At 41.5% G+C, this 21,616-nt stretch overlaps 1 protein-coding gene across 4 annotated transcripts in view; it reads left to right on the plus strand.

Moving 5' to 3' along the window:
• The window catches only part of LOC126284735 (transformation/transcription domain-associated protein), a 392,578-nt gene that overhangs the window by 25,693 nt on the left and 345,269 nt on the right, over positions 1-21,616 (plus strand). For all 4 annotated transcript variants that reach the window (XM_049983877.1, XM_049983882.1, XM_049983889.1 and 1 more), the window contains exon 3: positions 14,684-14,749. In XM_049983877.1, the coding sequence (XP_049839834.1) occupies positions 14,684-14,749 (66 nt within the window). The remainder of the gene's footprint in view (positions 1-14,683; positions 14,750-21,616) is intronic.

Raw genomic sequence — 21,616 nt, forward strand, 5'->3', positions numbered from 1 at the left:
TCCCTCTTCCGTCGTGTCTGCTGTCTGGGACCATGGTCCATTTCCCAATTTCCGGCCTGACAGTAGCAGATGATGTCATAGTGGGCCCTATTGCTATCTCCAACACCTTGTGCCGCTATTTTGCGGAGATTTGGAGCTCCACCCACACCCTCCAGGGTAGCCGAAAGCGCTAACGCACTGCTTCCTGGACTCGGGTAGGCGCGCCGGCACCGGATCGAATCTGCCCGGCGGATTAACGACGACGGCCGGTGTGCCGGCCAGCCTGGATGTGGTTTTTAGGTGGTTTCCACATACTACTAGGTGAATACCGGGCTGGTCCCCACGTCCTGCCAATTTTTGAAGTAGCAGATCATAAGAAAAACAAATTTTCCTATTCTGCAATCTTGCAGCAGAAAAACTCTAACTTATGAGTAATGCTGAAGATTAGATGGGTAGATCACATAACTAATGAGGAGATATTGAATAGGATTGGGGAGAAGAGAAATTTGTGGCACAACTTGACTAGAAGAAGGGATTTGTTGGTAGGACATGTTCTGGGGCATCAAGGGATCACCAATTTAGTATTGGAGGGCAGTGTGTAGGGTAAAAATCGTAGAGGGAGACCAAGAGATGAATACACTAAGCAGATTCAGAAGGATGTAGGTTGCAGTAGTTACTGGGAGATGAAGCAGCTTGCACAGGATAGAGTAGCATGGAGAGCTGCACCAAACCAGTCTCAGGACTGAAGACCACAACAACAATGAGTAACATGCATCTGCAATACTAATTGTGCTTTATATGAAAAACACCTATTACATCCCAAGTTGCAAGAAATTCGGACGCACCAATTCTTCTGTTCTTACGAAACATAATGAAAGTGCTTCTGAACAATCTTGACTCCCTCGGCCAACTACCGAAACGTATTCTGTAGTTTTCGTTGTAGAGAACGCAACAATACCTATTGCCTTTAAAGGCGCAGTGGTGACGCGGCAATGCCAGGAACTAGGTCACGTGACGAGGTACAGCGAGGGTACGGTTAAACTAGCACCCAAGGGCCAAGAAGAAGAAGCAAGAAGCTCACAATAAGTATGTGACCGATGATATGGATAAATGTATAATCAGGGAGCAATTTGTATGGCATTACGAACAATAGAAAGAAATACGAGCTTTGCGAAAACTGCACAACTTTTGTCAAACAGAAATGAGCTTCAAAGCTAGTAAGGAAACCCATAGAAGCAATGTTCTGTCTATGGATTTTCGTTTCAGAAGGTGTCAAAATTAACGTTATGTTTTGTGGGCCGGCCGTTGTGGCCGATCGGTTCTAGGCCCTTGAGTCTGGATCTGCGCGACCGCTACGGTCGCAGGTTCGAATCCTGCCTCCGGTATGGATGTGTGTGATGTCCTTAGGTTAGTTAGGTTTAAGTAGTTAAAAATTCGAGGGGACCTGATGTCCTCAGATGTTAAGTCCCGTAGTGCTCAGAGCAATTTGAACAATTTTGTTTCGTGTAGACGAGAGAGCATTGTTGCTAAAATGTTCAACCATTTGGAAGAATAAAACACTCGGAAACTGGCATTGAAGGCTTAGCATAACTGCTTCAGGCTTTAACACCGAGCGAGGTGGCGCAGTGGTTAGCACACTGGACTCGCATTCGGGAGGACGACGGTTCAATCCCGTCTCCGGCCATCCTGATTTAGGTTTTCCGTGATTTCCCTAAATCGCGCCAGGCAAATGCCGGGATGGTTCCTTTGAAAGGGCACGGCCGATTTCCTTACCAATCCTTCCCTAACCCGAGCTTGCGCTCCGTCTCTAATGACCTCGTTGTCGACGGGACGTGAAACACTAACCACCACCACCAGGCTTTAACACGTAACCGCAGTATCGAACTTTGCATTCAAATTTGCAAATCAGATTTCGTCTTCTGCATAATTAGTTGTGAGTAAACGCACGGCGCGTAACAGGCTGGCAGCGCTCCACTCATAAGAATACTGGCGTGTGCTCCAGACTGCTTCCCCCTCTCCGTTCCTCCGGCGTAAAAACGACGGTGCTGCCACAGTGGCAAGGAAGAAATTAGTCCTCCCCTCATGAACCATGGACCTTGCCGTTGGTGGGGAGGCTTGTGTTCCTCAGCGATACAAATAGCCGTACCGTAGGTTCAACCACAACGGAAGGGTATCTGTTGAGAGGCCAGACAAACGCGTGGTTCCTGAAGAGGGGCAGCAGCCTTTTCAGTAGTTGCAGCGGCAACAGTCTGGATGATTGACTGATCCGGCCTTGTAACAATAACCGAAACGGCCTTGCTCTGCAGGTACTGCGAACGGCTGAAAGCAAGGGGAAACTACGGCCGTAATTTTTCCCGAGGGCATGCAGCTTTACTGTATGATTAAATGATGATGGCGTCCTCTTGGGTAAAATATTCCGGAGGTAAAATAGTCCCCCATTCGGATCTCCGGGCGGGGACTACTCAAGAGGATGTCGTTATGAGGAGAAAGAAAACTGGCGTTCTACGGATCGGAGCTTGGAATGTCAGATCCCTTAATCGGGCAGGTAGGTTAGAAAATTTAAAAAGGGGAAATGGATAGGTTAAAGTTAGATATAGTGGCAATTAGTGAAGTTCGGTGGGAGGAGGAACAAGACTTCTGGTCAGGTGACTACAGGGTTATAAATACAAAATCAAATAAGGGAAATGCAGGAGTAGGTCTAATAATGAATGAAAAAGTAGGAGTACAGTTAAGCTACTACAAATAACATAGTGAACGCATTATTGTGGCCAAGGTAGACACGAAGTCGATGCCTACTACAGTAGTAAAGTTTATATGCCAACTAGCTCTGCAGATGATGAAGAAATTGATGAAATGTATGATGAGATAAAAGAAATTATTCAGGTAGTGAAGGGAGACGAAAATTTAATAGTCATGGGTGACTGGAATACGTCAGTAGGAAAAGGGAGAGAAGGAAACATAGCGGGCGAATATGGTTTGGGGCTAAGAAATGAAAGAGGAAGCCGTCTGGTAGAATTTGGCACAGAGCACAACTTAATCATAGGTAACACTTGGTTCAAGAATCATAAAAGAAGGCTGTATACATGGAAGAAGCCTGGAGATACTGACAGGTTTCAGAGAGATTATATAATGGTAAGACAGAGATTTAGGAACCAGGTTTTAAATTGTACGACATTTCCAGGGGCAGATGTAGACTCTGACCACAATCTGTTGGTTATGGCCTGTAGATTAAAACTGAAAAAACTGCAAAAAAGTGGGAATTTAAGGAGATGGGACCTGGATAAACTAACTAAACCAGAGGTTGTGCAGAGTTTCAGGGAGAGCATAAGGAAACAATGGAGAGCAGTGGGGGAAAGAAATACAGTAGAAGAAGAATGGGTAGCTCTGAGGGATGAAGTAGTGAAGGCAGCAGAGGATCAAGTAGGTAAAAAGACGAGGGCTAGTAGAAATCCTTGGGTAACAGAAGGAATATTGAATTTAATTGATGGAACGAGAAAATATAAAAATGCAGTAAATGAAGCAGTAAAAAAGGAATACAGACGTCTCAAAAATGAGATCGACAGGAAGTGCAAAATGGCTAAGTGGGGATGGCTAGAGGACAAATGTAAGGATGTAGAGGCTTATCTCACTAGGGGTAAAATAGATAGTGCCTACAGGAAAATTAAAGAGACGTTTGGAGAAAAGAGAACCGCTTGTATGAGTATCAAGAGCTCAGATGGAACCCCAGTCCTGACCAAAGAAGGGAAAGCAGATAGGTCGAAGGAATATATAGAGGGTCTATACAAGGGCGATGTGCTTGAGGACAATATCATGCAAATGGAAGAGAATGTAGATGAAGATGAAATGGGAGATACGATACTGCGTGAAGAGTTTGACAGAGCACTGAAAGACCTGAGTCGAAACAAGGCCCCCGGAGTAGACAACATTCCATTGGAGCTACTGACGGCCTCGGGAGAGCCAGTCCTGACAAAACTGTACCATCTGGTGAGCAAGATGTATGAGACAAGCGAAATACCCTCAGACTTCAAGTAGAATATAATAATTCCAATCCCAAAGAAAGCAGGTGCTGGCAGATGTGAAAATTACCGAACTATCAGTTTAATAAGTCACAGCTGCAAAATACTAACGCGAATTCTTTACAGACGAATGGAAAAACTGTTAGATGCGGACCTCGGGGAGGATCAGTTTGGATTCCGTCGAAATGTTGGAACACGTGAGGCAATACTGACCTTACGACTTATCTTAGAAGAAAGATTAAGAAAAGGCAAACCTACGTTTCTAGCATTTGTAGACTTAGAGAAAGCTTTTGACAACGTTGACTGGAATACTCTCTTTCAAATTCTGAAGGTGGGAGGGGTAAAATACAGGAAGCGAAAGGCTATTTACAATTTGTATAGAAACCAGATGGGAGGTATAAGAGTCGAGGGACAGAAAAGGGAAGCAGTGGTCGGGAAGGGAGTGAGACAGGGTTGTAGCCTCTCCCCAATCTTATTCAATCTGTATATTGAGCAAGCAGTAAAGGAAACAAAAGAAAAATTCGGAGTAGGTATTAAAATCCATGGAGAAGAAATAAAAACTTGGAGGTTCGCCGATGACATTGTAATTCTGTCAGAGACAGCAAAGGACTTGGAAGAGCAGTTGAACGGAATGGATAGTGTCTTGAAAGGAGGATATAAGATGAACATCAACAAAAGCAGAACTAGAGTAGTGGAATCTAGTCGAATTAAGTCGGGTGATGTTGAGGGTATTAGATTAGGAAATGAGACACTTAAAGTAGTGAAGGAGTTTTGCAATTTGGGGAGCAAAATAACTGATGATGGTCGAAGTAGAGAGGATATAAAATGTAGACTGGCAATGGCAAGGAAGCGTTTCTGAAGAAGAGAAGTTTGTTAACATCGAGTATAGATTTAAGTGTCAGGAAGACATTTCTGAAAGTATTTGTATGGAGTGTAGCCATGTATGGAGGTGAAACATGGACAATAAATAGTTTGGACAAGAAGAGAATAGGAGCTTTCGAAATATGGTGCTACAGAAGAATGCTGAAGATTAGATGGGTAGATCACATAACTAATGAGGAAGTGTTGAATAGGATTGGGGAGAAGAGAAGTTTGTGGCACAACTTGACCAGAAGAAGGGATCGGTTGGTAGGACATGTTCTGAAGCATCAAGGGATCACCAATTTAGTATTGGTGGGCAGCGTGGAGGGTAAAAATCGTAGAGGGAGACCAAGAGATGACTACACTAAGCAGATTCAGAAGGATGTAGGTTGCAGTGGGTACTGGGATATGAAGAAGCTTGCACGGGATAGAGTAGCATGGAGAGCTGCATCAAACCAGTCTCAGGACTGAAGACCACAACAACAACAACAACCCTCCCGTTGTTCAACAGGGGCGGCTGGCAGGTAGTCGAGGCGCCATGCCACAGTTCCCGAAGCCGCTCCCTCCGAGGTTCGGTTTCGAATCCCCTCTTGGGCATGAATGTTGAGTTTGCCCTTAAAAAAAAGGGGGGGCCAGGTGGCAGATTTGCCGCCCCTCGGAAAGTGCCGCCCCGTGCGGCCGCACGTGCCATGCGCCGGCCCTGATTACATCAATCTGCGCCCATCATGATTAGGACGAAACGACTAATTGAAAAGCAGCGACGATACGTCTGGAAGTTGAGTATGGTCGCAGCTATGAACTGTGCAAAGGAAATTTGTCTCCTAATTTCCAAAAAGTGGTCGAAAAAGCACGGCTTTTCTTAAATATTAGCGCATATGCCGCCCCCTTTTCAACTAAAATGTAATATTCATACACCAAATAAAAGTAGACATTTCTGCCATTCCGGCAGCGTATAATACATCGTTGTTCATCATGCGATGTGACCAAAAGATGAGCTGAGAGTAAGGGTGAATCATTATGAAATGGATAATAGTACTCAAGTCTGTGTTGATACGGGTCCACATGCATGACTATGGCGCGTGGGGCTCAAGGTTCGGGTCTTGCGTCTGGTGGGTAGTATTTTGTTTACTGCGTTACACAGTTGTTTCCTTTCAGATAAGATTAATTATTGTATTTACCGGTCTCGCGGTATCCGCTTGTTTATTGCAAAGCACAAAAGAGCAAAAACCTACCTACAAGTAAATCAGTATAACTTTTCGAATTGCGTTGTTACCAATAAATAATGTACGTTTTCTTTACTAAATGATGACTGTAAACAAAAAACTAAGGCAAAAAGGAAGTAAACACAAAAAAGAACAAATTTTACTGGTTACAGCGAGGCCAATAATTTTGTAACTTCTACGTTTAGAACAGATCACGTTTATAAAAGGTGTTCGAAATTTGCACCGTTTGCTAGAATGCAAGTATTGCATCGCTCTATCATCCTTACCCGCGCCCAAGCCCAACCGCTGCTGTTGCGGCTAGGTAGGTCATCTGATGCTGGCGTATGTTCGAAATTTCTCATCCATTTTTGGGGTATTCCCGGACTTCTGAGGCCCCATGATTGTGTCCTATATTAAATTACTTGCCCAAGCGTCATCTAAGTCGCTTCGGGAGTTTTTAAACGATGATAAGAATCGCTCTTTACAGGGTGTTACAAAAAGGTACGGCCAAACTTTCAGGAAACATTCCTCACACACAAAGAAAGAAAATATGCTATGTGGTCATGTGTCCGGAAACGCTTACTTTCCATGTTAGAACTCATTTTATTACTTCTCTTCAAATCACATTAATCATGGAATGGAAACACACAGCAACAGAACGTACCAACATGACTTCGAACACCTTGTTACAGGAAATGTTCAAAATGTCCTCCGTTAGCGAGGATACATGCATCCACCCTCCGTCGCATGGAATCCCTGATGCGCTGATGCAGCCCTGGATAATGGCGTATTGTATCACAGCCGTCCACAATACGAGCACGAAGTCTCTACATTTTGTACCGGTGTTGCGTAGACAAGAGCTTTCAAATGCCCCCATGAATGAAAGTCAAGAGGGTTGAGGTCAGGAGAGCGTGGAGTCCACGGAATTGCTCCGCCTCTACCAATCCATCGGTCACCGAATCTGTTGTTGAGAAGCGTACGAACACTTCGACTGAAATGTGCAGGAGCTGCATCGTGCATGAACCACATGTTTCGTCGTACTTGTAAAGGCACATGTTCTAGCAGCACAGGTAGACTATCCCGTATGAAATCATGATAATGTGCTCCATTGAGCGAAGGTGGAAGAACATGGGGCCCAATCAAGACATCACCAACAATGCCTGCCCAAACGTTCACAGAAAATCTGTGTTGATGACGTGATTGCACAATTGCGTGCGGATTCTCGTCAGTCCACACATGTTGATTGTGAAAATTTACAATTTGATCACGTTGGAATGAAGTCTCATCCGTAAAGAGAACATTTGCACTGAAACGAGGATTGACACATTGTCGGATGAACCATTCGCAGATGGTTCAAATGGCTCTGAGCACTATGGGACTTAACATCTATGATCATCAGTCCTCTAGAACTTAGAACTACTTAAACCTAACTAACCTAAGGACATCACACAATACTCAGCCATAACGAGGCAGAGAAAATCCCTGACCCCGCCGGGAATCGAACCTGGGAACCCGGGCGTGGGAAGCGAGAACGCTACCGCACGACCACGAGATGCGGGCGAACCATTCGCAGAAGTGTACCCGTGGAGGCCAATCAGCTGCTGATAGTGCCTGCACACGCTGTACATGGTGCGGAAACAACTGGTTCTCCTGTAGCACTTTCCATACAGTGACGTGGTCAACGTTACCTTGTACAGCAGCAATTTCCGTGACGCTGACATTAGGGTTATCGTCAACTGCACGAAGAATTGCCTCGTCCATTGCAGGTGTCCTCGTTGTTCTAGGTCTTCCCTAGTCGCGAGTCATAGGTTGAAGTGTTCCGTGCTCCCTAAGACGCCGATCAATTGCTTCGAACGTCTTCCTGTCGGGACACCTTCGTTGTGTAAATCTGTCTCGATACAAACGTACCGCGCCACGGCTATTGCCCCGTGCTAATCCATACATCAAATGGGCATCTGAAAACCCCGCATTTGTAAACATTGCACTGACTGCAAAACCACGTTCGTGATGAACACTAACCTGTTGATGCTACGTACCGATGTGCCTGATGCTAGTACTGTAGAGCAGTGAGTCGCATGTCAACACAAGCACCGAAGTCAACATTACCTTCCTTCAATTGGGCCAACTGGCGACGAGTCGAGGAAGTACAGTACATACTGACGAAACTGAAATGGGCTCTAACATGGAAATTAAGCGTTTCCGGACACATGTCCAGGTAACATCTTTTCTTTATTTGTGTATGAGGAATGTTTCCTGAAAGTTTGGCCGTACCTTTTTGTAACACCCTGTATATAACTTATAAAACCACGTATCGTATATTTAGTGTTGCTACGTCGCGTCACCTGTGATCGCTTAGGCTAAGAGTAGAGCAGTGGCTCTAGTATCTTGTTATCTGTACATTCCTTATCCGGGCGTCCACATTTGCGAAATTCCTTAGCGAGGCGTGCTTGTAGGGTGGGCTATTGTAGGACAGTGCCGTTGGATGTGATGTTCTTGGAGGGGGTGCAGGAGTGTAGTTTGGATGCTGCTTGTGGAGGGACAGGGTGTGTCGTAAGGGGTGGGTCAACAGGTGCGGCGGCTACAGCATGCAGCATGCGGCCCCAGGCCAGGGCCTACGCAGAGGCACCGGCACGTGAGTTCGCTTCCAGCCTCTCAGCAGCTGCACACGTCTCCGCAACGCGCAACAGCTAGATTAGGACTAGCCCCTCCTGCCATTGCGGCGCCTGCCTGTGTTTGCGAAACAACTCAGGTGTCCAGATTGTTATTCTCTTTATAAAAACTCTAACGTAATGACATATGTAATTAATTGTCCTGCGCGTCATACTACAAACGTAAACTCAGAAATGCAGTCAGAAAGCAGATAGAATTATGCAGTGGAAGATATACGTTTGACTATCTATTTTGGGAATCACTATGAAGTATATGGTAGAGGTACACCACAAATCAAGCTTTCTTTACATTCCATTTACAAATGGAATGTGGAATGCAATAGTGGTTGTACATAGTTTCTGGAGACCTGTTCAGGTAATTTTATCTACGCGATTAGTTACGTAAGGGGGCTGCGTAATATTCGTAATTCCTTCCACTGACAGGCAGTTTTTGAAGCCTTCTAAGTAGATCCCCACCGAAATCACAGCATTTTCACTAGGTGTTTGAGAATTAAGATTTTCCAACATTGTCCTATTAATCTCTAGATGGGCAAATTGATAGGATAAGGTCACAAAGTGTACATGATCACAGAACAAGTGAATTGTATGGGTAACGGAGACAGAAATATGAGTTACACAAACATGAATAAATAGTAAATGAGTGTAATCAGTGTTTGGAGATATTGTTACGTAAAAGGTTCCAATGTCACAGTTACTGAAAAGGAAAATAGCAACACTTCTTCAAAGTGATTGTCAAAAATTCGTGAAATTTGTGACTTGTATAATCATCTGAGTTACAAATAACTAATGATATTAGTTTCGATGTTGTTGTGGCGGTATTCAATCTAGAGATTGTTTACTGCACAAACTTAACGAACAGACGAGATGAAATACACAAGTTATAAATGGTAAATGGATGCAACTTTGGCCACAGATATTGTGTACATGAAAAGTTCCAAAATCACAGTCACAGAAAAAATAACACCTGGAAGTGATTGTTAAAAACTTGTGAAACTAATTATGTGTAGACCAGCAGAGATGGAAATAAATATTTCTAATTTAAAGCAAATAAAAATTTTGGAGGTTGTTCTTGGCTTCCTCAGTGAGAAGACTGGTTGAGCAGCTTCCCATGCTACTCTATTCTGTGCACGCATATGCATCTCTTCATAACTAATGCAACCTTCATTCGGTTGAACCCGTTTGCTGCAGAACTCGTGGTTCTGCTTAACAGTTTTGACCCCCCTACCCCCCCGCCCCCCTACACACACACACACACACACACACACACACACACACACACCTCTGTTATTCTGAATACGACGCAGAGTTCCTTGGAACATGCAAGCATATCCAAATGAACAAGCCTGCGGCGACAACAGCCGTTAAGAAATACGTTAACTGTTTTCGCAATTGCGAATAAAGACATCCATCAGCCTAGCTCGAGGCGTCGCCTTACTATTTGGCTATCCATTCTGTATATCCCTGTAAGGTCAGACGTTATACTTGAAAGTCGCTTGCCCTGTACTGGCAGAGAAATACGATATTGCAGTGTATTTGTTATTCTGATTGTGGTGCAAAGTTCCTTTGGACCCGCATGCGCGTCTGACCTGTACGGGAATATGCGTACAGGTCGTAGACAAGTGGTTGACGACAGTTGGAAGTTTGGGTCTGGCCGTGAGTCGTACACGGATAGCCAGATGGTAGCCGGCACGGTAGCTCAGCGTGTTCGGTCAGAGGGTTACGTGCCCTCTGTAATGAAAAAAACTGAGCTAATCGATCAACAGCCGAACTTAAACGGTTGTCTTACGACGTCCGCCCCGAGCAGATGCAACGAACAAAATGAGATTTAAAAAAAAAAATAAGGGTTCGAGTCACGGTCCGTCACAAACTTTCATTGTCGTCATTTCATTCTACAGCTGGTGATTGACCTTGTTCGCAATTGCGAATACATTTAATGCATTTTTCTTTTCTTATGGGCTCCTGAATTCTCTTACGGATCAACAGCGGCCACAAGAGAAACGAGTTCAGATGACTTTGCAGCTTTTCTTGGGCTTTCTTCTTACTTGTTGGTGATTGGTAATGAAGCTTGACAAGCCTTTAGTACACACTCATCATTTAAGTTGAGAAGAACCACTTGGCTTGGTGATGACGGTCACCGTAATACTTCCGCGTCTCTATAATTTCTATGTGCTCGACATTTAAAAAGCCCCGGTACTGGTCATCGGTATTTTCTTCTTTCCATTCTTGTGTGTTTGCGCTTTGATCAACATATGGTTATTGTTTTTACATTACCAGTTGATGAGTAGTCTGACATAGGATTAGTACACTACTTGTGCTGCCATCATTCAATGAAATAAATGAATTGCTGCGTTGAGAATCGAATTATGACGCTCTGAAACTGGTTTGTCCAAATAAAGATATGTAGAAACTACATGGTGAACATTTATGTTGCGTTTCTCATACACAATGAACGTTGTAGCGGGCCCAGCCAGTTCCGCCATAATTTGGACAGGCGTAAAACTGAGATCGGAAAACTTTCAAAATAATAGATCAGCTTGTAGGTCTAGGACAATTTTTCTGCAAATACAATGGGATCAGAAACAATCCCAGTTGATTGTCTGCGTTACTGCATGTTTCTACTCTATACTTGTTCTGAAGATGATTACAAAAATATTGTTTCTTGGGTTCCCTTCTTTCCAGAATTCGAGTGTTTCTTCAAGAGAGGTACCTTGTTACTGGGATTCCTGGACCAGCGTTCATTTTTATCTTAAGTACAGTAATAAAACATTCCAGATGATCTTCATGGGTTGTATTAGTATGTAACAAGATGTGCTCAGCCCCTTCGCTTGCCAGGTATCACATCATAGAAATTTTTCGTATAGCTAAATTTTTCGTACAGCTCAGAGTGCATGTTTGTCTCTGGAACCAACAATATCACAAGCGGTGCTTCCTGCAGAACGCGAGCGGTAATTGTTGCGAGCGTTACCACAGGTAATTGTAAAATGAAGTGTAAGGGCTGGTGCTTATCTGCATGGAGATACAGAGGTAATTAAAATATTATTCTTCAGGTTTGAAAGCGGTTTCCATTTACTACGTTTTTGTAAGTTGCCTAGTCATGCCAGTTGTGTTGGATAATTGGAATACATAGGTGAAAACGGTCAAATATTGGATTTGATACTTCGCTTCTTTAACACGCCAAAGAAAACAACATTCTCAACAGAGATTGGTGTTTTTCGTTCACTGGCAGGACCATCAGACGTTGAAATTTCTAGTTTAATAAATCAATTGTACACAGAACTATGATTTTGAGTTCGTAGATAACGAATACGACTTCTGAAATAAAAGTCGGACAGATTCAGGAAACTGGTAACTTTTCGTAGGAAATTTCCAATGAAAAACCTCGTAGTCCATGTGCAGCGAAATTTAAACCAGTATGGAAAAGAAATGAACAGATTTCTTATAGGCACATGGTTAATTAACTTAAGACTACTCTAATAACACTTATTTAATAATTAGCTACATTATTGAGTTAACAGAGTGTAAAAAGACAATGTTTTTTTCTTTTTTCTCAAGCAGATATTCACTAAAACAAATTGTTGCTCCACAGCCAGTCTCTAATTATAATCTTATGAAGCTATATGTATAGTTTCAGGACTTCTTGTGAAAGTAGCTGAATTTATTAATGTAAGGGGTGTAGAACATTTAGGAAAATCATTTGATACCAATTTAGATTAAGTGAAATAATTCTTTGAATGTTGCATTTTGACAACACTAATTTGTTATCCTCATTTGGAAATGTTTTGGACTCGAGGAACAAGAATTCCAAAGCTAGCAGCCAACGTTACCAGAAACAGATGCCTCCTCCTTCAGGTCAACCTGAAAGTAGTTGATTATGACCTACCAGCATTGGCACTGATGAACAAGTGATCCCTTCATGGGCGTGTTACTATGTGATGGTATATTAGAGGCAAATCAAATCCTGTTGGAATAAAGGTTTTTGTAGTAGCATTTACGATGGTGTACCCTTGAACTTAGAGTATCAGAGGACAGCAACTTGTTTTGTTAGCACAGTCAATTCTGTTTCCTAAAGTATGCACTTTGGATGGAACTGTATGACACTGTTCCTGCAGGGTCATGTGTCTTTATTGACAGGTGTCTTACATTGATCTCATTACTTGGTGAATAACTGAACAGAAATGTTTCTGCTGCAGATACTGTTATGTACAATCGAATACCAAAATTGATACTGTTATAAACAAATTCTACTATGAAGAGCCCTGGAAGAATCAGCGACAATCAGGTGGTTTGGTGGGATGAAAAAATTGCCATAATTAAGTGGTTATATAAAAGATGGATAAGCCTATATCTGATTTCAAATAATTTTGGTATCAAGTCTACAGATAAATGTACGCGGTGGTGCAAAAACAGAAGAAATATGTAGAAATAGACAGCCTGTCCATTTTATGTGAATAGAACACTAACCTATGAGAGGCAATGATATAGTAGTTCCAGTATGGTAGATACAGTAAAAAGTAAATATGTAATAAGAATCAAAAGAAATCAACAATAAGAACAATTTTTCACTTCTTTGATATCTGTCTGATGCTTCCTGGCTACGACACAGAACCGCCACCTAACCTATCAGCAGCAGTCTCCAGCAGAAAGATATTCTCAACTATTACCAATTCAAAGCGGCTATGGTAGAACACCTTATACACATGAAAATATATCCCCCAGTTGCAAGCAATTTCAGGTGGACAGGCTGCTGAAATAGAAGCTGCAGAAATGCTAAAATGAAGAAGTGGCACCAATACCACACAACTGCAGGAAAAGTTTGTCCAAAGCACATGTGTGAAAGCAGAAAAACAGATCAAAGTGCTGACTCTCAGGTTGCAAATAATTTAAATTTGTGGTATGCATGTCATATAGGCCTAAAGTGGTCCTTTGTTTTCACAATAACAGAAATTGCTGTAGTGAATTCACACAGAGTTGTAATTGAAGTGCGTATGTATGACAGTTGTATTGCTTAAGACCCAATGTATGATGTACTTCCTGTTAGGCCTTTTTTTCTGCAATGAAAAATTCTTTTGAATGTTATATCTTTATTCTTGTACATCAAGGGTAATAAAAAAAGTTTTCCTTTCAAGTCATTGTGCATTTTGCTATGGGACTGAAGAGGATAGTGCAATAATGGTAGAACAAATTTTTATTGAGTTTATAAGTTTTGATGCTATTCTGTGTGCAAATATATTGTCCCTAATGTCTTTGGGTGAAATGGTCAATATTTACTTAGCTCTCTTAACATCTGTTAACACACATCAAAGCATTACAAAGGCGCTGAAAATTAGATGATAATAAACATTCTTTTTACCAGAGGTACTGTGGTATGACTTTCCGAAGTTACACAACAAGGTTTTCAACTTTTTTTTCTATAAGCCCTACTTCTATACAAGACTTCCTTTTGATGCACTTATTTTCACACCCTTTTGATGCACTTATTTTCACACTTTTTTCACTTTCGAATTTGTAAGTGGGTCATTATACCTTCCGTTTGATATGCAGTCACTCCCTGTTGCTAACATAACAGAACAGTTTCATGTTTCATGGATCAGATTCTGCAAAATCCCATTTTTAAAGGAAACAAAGTGAATATACCTAAGAACAGCAAACTTTAAATCAGCATAGCGCACATCTACCAGAGCTATGGTAATGTTGTGTTAGTGGTACATACATTGGATGCCGGAGAAAGCATTGCTATACAATTTGCTGAGCAAGGGCTTAATTGGAAGTGTGTCCTCCTTCTGTCCTTGCCATCAGTTCTCTATATGGCAATGTTTGCACTTATGTTCACAGCCATAGCAACTTTAAGTGTTGTGTGAAATTTTCTTTGTGTGTATTACACTAAGGAACAATAGGCTGTGCTCAAATTATGAAATACATAATAGCTGTGCCAATTTCATATCCCATTTTGTTCCAGAAAAGCCATATACCAGGCAGCCAGTTGCCGTGGCAACTGATGATGGACAGGCCCAGCAACTACAAGGTGAGGAAGCTATGAAAATTTGTTGCTAACACATAGAGGAATAAAATGAGTAAAAGCCATGTGCTTAGTTACAGAAATAGATTCCATATGTTGACTGCTGCCTTGTTGGTTATGTGCTTACTCTATAGTAAATGTGTATGGTATGGTCAACTGATTCTTTGATTTTCTTTTTGTAAGGAAGACATACCTGTATGTTTATGGTACTTTCTGGAGGTTTTCAAGGAATGCTTGTTCTCTGCCTAAAGCTATGTTTCCATTTATTGAGATAACCACTGTGCTCAGAATTCAGAGAATGGTGTAGACTGTTGTGGCACTGGATAAAAGTTTAATTATCTACAATAACAAACTAACTCCAGTTTGCATTGGAATTAATACAAATGAAAGAGTACCAGAAAAATGAACGTTTTAGGTAGACCTAAGGGGCAGGTGAGCACGAGCACACAGCAGTCGGTCGTGTCGAATTTTTATTGCATGGTACTCAATTATGCGCTGCCAGTTATCAGTCTTTCAGCAAATCGTGCAAAATGGTACTCAAGATTAGCACGATTGTTAATATGTAAGAATTTGGAGGGTAAGTGTCAGTCTTTTCTCGGTTCATATTGCTCATTGGCAGTTAGCATCCTGCTTCGAAAATTTTCTCCTAGTTGCAGTGAGAGGTAGCCTATCCCTGATGTTATTCAATCTGTATATTGAGCAAGCAGTAAAGGAAACAAAAGAACAATTTGCAGTAGGAATTAAAAGTCCAGGGAGAAGAAATACAAGCTTTGAGGATTGCCGATGACATTGCAATTTTGTCAGACAGCAAAGAACTTATAGGAGCAGTTGAATGAAATGGACTTTAACGTGAAAGGAGCATATAAGATGCACATCAAAAAAGCTAAATGATGATAATTTAATGTAACCAAATCAAGTCAGGTGATGCTGAGGGAATTAGATTAGGAAATGAGACACTTAAAGTACTGGATGAGATTTGCTATTTGGGAAGCAAAATAACTGATGATAGTCGAAGTAGGGAGGATATAAAATGTAGACTGGTAATGGCAAGAAAAGCATTTCTGAAGAAAAGAAATTTGTTAACATCGAGTATAGATTTAAGTGTTAGGAAGTCTTTTCTGATAGTATTTGTTTGGAGCGTAGCCACGTAGGGAAATGAAACATGTACAATAAGTATTTGTATGGAGTGTAGCCACGTATGGAAGTGAAACATGTACAATAAACAGTTTAGGCAAGGAGAGAATAGAAGCTATTGAAATGTGGTGCCACAGAAGAATGTCGAATATTAGGTGGGTAGATCATGTAACTAATGAGGAGGTACTGAATAGAATTGGGAAGAAGAGGACTTTGTGGAACAACTTGTCTAGAAGAAGGGATCAGTTGGTAGGACATGTTCTGAGGCATCAAGGGATTACCAATTTAGTATTGGAGGGCAGCGTGGAGGGTAAAAATCGTAGAGGGAGACCAAGAGATGAATAAAGCAAGCAGATTCCTAGAGATGTAGGATGCTGTTGTTGTTCGCAGATCAAAAATTGTCTGCTGATACAGATATAACATTTTGGAACCAGATGAGAGAAGACAGTAGTCATAGTTCAGTAATAATGTACTGCAGTGAATGGCTCCTTCTCAAAGTGGGGCTTGAGTGATCTATGGCACGTTCCCAAACCCGTCCTCCTTTCCTCCATTGCAAAGAAACTAAAAGTTCCATAAACTAGGTATAGTTCACCCCAGTGCTGGGGTATCAACTGCGTAAGGGAGAAAGTGACCAGTCATTGTGTCTCTTTGCAATTTTTATAGTGACTGACATGGGCATTTCCTCTTAGTTGTTTTCAGACTTGTTTTTTGACTAGCAGACAGTTGGAAAGATAGCACAGAGCTCTGGACATGCTCAGTTGCCTAATGAGAACGCATTATGTGAGTTTCATGCTACTGCCATCCAAAAGAAGAAGAAGGAGGAGGAGGGGGGCTGGAATTGCTTTTATTACATACTAACTTAAAAGATTATTCTAAGATACCTTGTGTTACAAGTGGGAGCACTGGCATTGTAAAACTTGAAGTTAAAAATTTCGTAAGGTTCTTAAGTTTAGGGGGGAAGAACACACAGCCCTTTCATGTGTGAAAACTTCCATTGCTTGTATTAATAGAAGGCTATCTCAAAAGATTGCATAAGGTTGCATAGTGAAAGTATCAAATGGTGCATAATGTATGTAATGCGTGATTATTTGCTGTTTTAATAGTGAGTATTGCTAACATTAACAAGTGACAAATGGGGTTCTGTTTTTTTAAGAGAGGATGTAACCGAAAATATATATGTTGATGTAAAAATCATTACAACTGGCGTTATTAATGTATGGATCAAAAATTTTAAGTGCGTAAAAAAAAAAAATCTGTATTCTGACGGAAAAATATAAAAGATGCAGGATTAATATTTTGCCATAAATTTAAAATTTTAATTTTTTTTTGTATGAAAAGTCATAACTTCTGTTTCTTTCAGGCACTGTTTATAAGGTATACGTTTCACAGATTTTTTGTTAATATCAATTAATGCAGCACAGTTTCTAAACAAATTAGAAGTACTTCGAATATTTTTGAACCTGCGTAGGGTTATTAAAAAAATTACAAAGAAATTGCTTTCTCAAATTGAGACGTCATTTAATCCAATGTTATACATCTGAAGGAGACCAAATATTTACCAGATGTGAATTACATGATGGCTTGTTTCTCAGCTTGTGTCCTGTTGCCTTTTAGGCACAGGCGGCATGGTCCCTGGTAACTTGTTTCACGTGTGATGGCATTGATACATATAAAGCACAAATCCTGTGGTACAGCCATCCATGTTGCATTCACCTGTTTCCAGAGCTCATTTGTGGTGATTGACATTGTGTCACAGCACTGCACCCATTGTTTCACCATATCCCACACTTTTCGATTGGCAACAAGTCTGGTGATCTCGCAGGGCAGGGCAAAAGACTGGCATCCTGTGACACCAAAAGACACATGTTCGTGCAGCAACATTTAGTTGTGCATTGTCTTGTATGGGTCACAGGATTTCATTATGTAGGTCACACTCGTCACAGTGCCCTGAACTGCAGCAACTTCGATTTGTGGTTGTACCCAATAGCAACCCACACCATTAGACCTTGAGTTGATGCTGTACATCTTGTGCGGATGCAGTCACTGTAATGCTGCTCCCCTTGTTGGCGGCAAACCAGGACACGACCATCATTTTCAAACAAACATTATCTGATGCAATTCCTGTCCCTGGTGACATCGTTCCACACACCATTGCTGTGTATCTGTTTTCTGCCCATTCGTCAAAGATAAGTGGAGAAGGGAATGATGTGCACGTAACCAGTGCCGTAATAAACAGTGACAGACTGTCAACCCTGATAGTATACGATGTATTGCACAGTTCCACTGATGCGCCAGAGCCGAGGATGATACAGATCTGTCCTGCAATGCCATCGGATGAGGTGTTGATCTTCTCAAGGGGTGGTCCAGGTGGTGCGACCTGACCCATCTCATTGTGCTCCACTGCGTTCCGTGAACCATTCTGCACATACCCATTACACTACCAAAACATTTTGTCACACAAGAGCAGCTATTTCCTGGATGGATGCATCACATTTTCTCATGCCAATAATGTGCTGTCTTTCAAACTGACTGATTTGACGGTATGGTCCACACGTACATCTGTGCGGTGTTCTGCATGTCTGCTAGAGTCACACTGATCCATTACTTTCAGTTTAGAGTGACAATGAGTACTGCAGGCACATTTTACTGGTAGGTGGTGGTGTTCTATAATATTAATGTTGACTTGAACCTGTGTGTCGACATGGTTCAAATGATAATCATTTCTCCAGAACATGCTAATGGACATGTCCTGTGAATATGAACCTGCTATCTTTAAACTCATTCAGGGTGTGTCTGTTTTTTTTTTTTCTGAAAATTAATGTATTTACTTTGCTCCACCATTTCCTGGGCAGTAGGATTGAACTGGAATGAGTGTCAGAGTAGGTGGCTAGTTGTGTCGTTCCTCCTAGCAGTGGCTGCTCTGAGTAGCCATCTCACCTCTCCTGCACTTCTCAGCAAATTTTCATTTGAGACTCCATCAGTGAACGGTGTCTTCCATGTTTTTCTCCCCAGCATCCCATCTTGAAAGCTTGTAGTCCTTTTTTCTCACATCTTTCTTTCCCATACATCTATATCTACCACGAGGAGGTGCATGGCAGAGGATATGGGTCATTTAACTGGTATTAGAGAGTCTTTCTGTTCCATTCAAATATGGAGTGCAGGAAGATTGATTGTTTGAAGGCCTCTGTGTGTGCCGTAGTTATTCTGATCTATTTCTCACCACCCCTATGTGAACGATACGTAGGGTGTTGTGGTATGTTCGCAGAGTAATCATTTAAAGCTGGTTCTTGAAACTTTGTTAATAGACTTTCTCAGAATAGTTTACATCTATCTTTTGAAGAGTCTTTCAATTCAGTTCCTTCAGTATTTCTGTGACACTCTCCCGCAGATTAAACAAACATGTGACCACTCCCCCTTTCATTCCTATCTGGTATGGGTCACACACACTTGAGCAATATTCTACAACTGGTCACACAAGTGATTTATAAGTAATGTACTTTGTAGATTGATTGCAGTTCCTTAGTATTCTATAGCAAAACCGAAGTCTACCACCAGCTTTATCCCAACTGAATCTGTGTGATCATTCCATTTCAGATCCCTACAAAGTGTTACACTTACATATTTGCATGAGCTGCCCAATTACAACAGTGACTTATTGATATTATGGTCATAGGATACTATCCTTTTTCATTTTGTGAAGTGCAAAATTTTACGTTTCTGAATGTTCAAAGCAAGTTGCCAATCTGTATACCACTTTGAAATCTTATCAAGATCTGACTGATTATTTATACAGCTTCTTTCAGATAGTACTTCATTATGGATAACTGCATCATTTGCCGCAAAAAGCCTGGTTTTACTATTAATATTGTCTGCAAGGTCATTAATATACAACATGAACAGTAAGGCTCCCACTTCTGTGGGGCACACTGAAAGTTACTTCTACATCTGACGATGACTCTTCATCCAAGATAACATGCTATGTCCTCCCCACCAAAACATTCTCAATTCAGTCACAAATTTCACTTGATACCCCCATATGTTTGTACTTAGTTGTGGTACTGAGTGAAATGCTTTTCGGAAATCAAGAAATACAGTATCTATCAGATTGCCTTGATCCAAAGCTTTCAGTATGTCATGTGAGAAAAGTGTTAGTTGAGTATTGAATTATTGATGTTTTCGAAATCCATGCTGGTTGGCATGGAGGATGTCATCGATGCTGGATGATAGTTTTGTGGATCACTTCTTCTACCCTTCTTGTAGACGGGTGTGGCCTGTGCCTTTTTCCAAGAACTAGGCATTCTTTTTTCTTCAAGGAATCTAAGGTACATTATAGTGATAAGAGGAGCTAATTCAGTTGCAAATTCCGTATAGAATCTGACAAGGATTCCATCGGGGCCTGGAACTTTGTTCAATTTTAACTATTTCAGCTGTTTCTCAACCCCACTGACAATAATACTTATTTCATTCACCTCTTCAGTGGTACGAGAATTAAAATGGGGCATTTCTCCTGTGTTTTCCTTTGTAAAGGAACATTTGAAAATGGAGTTGAGCAGCATTTCAGCTTTTCTTTGCTACCCTCAATTTCAGTTCGTCTCATTCACTCTGCACTAACTTTGGTGCCTTAACAGCCTTTATATATGACCAGCATGTCTGTGGGTTCTGTGATAGATCACTTGACAATATTCTGCTACCATAGTCATTGAAGGCTTCCCACGTTACTCTCTAAACAGCCAAACACATTTTATTTGGCGTCCCTCTGTCTATACCCCTACACTTTGTTTTACACCTGTTCTGCAGTAATCTCTGTTTCTTTAGAAGTTTCTTTACAGTGACTTTATATCATGGAGGTTCTTTACCATTATGAACTGTTCTAATGGGTATAAATCTATCCAAAGCATGGTCAACTATTCTTTTAAACTTGAGCCAGAGTTCCTCTACATGCTCCTGCCCTGTGCTGAAAATTTCAGAGTCCTCATTGAGACATGACACTACTGATTCTTTATCTAGTTTTACTGGACATACATATCTTTTTGCTTGTTTCAGCTGTCTATTTTACTTTGGTAATCAATGTTGCCACAATTGTGTCATGGTCGCCGATATCAGTTTTGATGTGGACATTGTCTAAGAGGTGAGGTCTATTTGTTGCCATTATATCCAGTATATTTCCATCGTGAGTGGAGTTCCTAACTATTTGTTGTAGGTAGTTTTCAGAGAAGGCATGTAGTAAGGGTTCACAGGATGTCGTATCATGCCCACCACTAACAAACTGTAATTTTCCCAATTAATTGTTCGATGATTGCAGCCTCCATCGATGATTACAGTATGATGGGGAGACACAAGTGAACTGAGGTTTTCTCTAAAGTTTTCGGTTACATCCGGGGATGAGTCTGGTGGGTGGTAGAAGGATCCAGTTATCATTTTTTGCCCACCCCTCACATGCAGCTTCAACTTCTATCTCGGTGGATTTGAGTTTCTTGTCTACTGCTACCATTTCCCATTTGCCTATGCTTTCTGTACTACCCAGTATTATGTGAACTTTACTGCTTTTCTTGAGCGCTTTAAATTCTGGCACTTTGTTCCGAATGCTTCAGCAGCTTACCATTAAGATTTTAAAACTCTCACCTGTAGGAGGCATTTCTTTTGATCTTACACTGACACTTCCTCAACACAACGGCGCAAGTCCAGGAAATCGTAGCCTAGCTTGTCACAGAACCTTTGAAGTCTCTGGTTCAGTCCTTC

This window comes from Schistocerca gregaria, chromosome 1 (assembly GCF_023897955.1).
Source record: "Schistocerca gregaria isolate iqSchGreg1 chromosome 1, iqSchGreg1.2, whole genome shotgun sequence".
Lineage (NCBI taxonomy): Eukaryota > Metazoa > Arthropoda > Insecta > Orthoptera > Acrididae > Schistocerca > Schistocerca gregaria.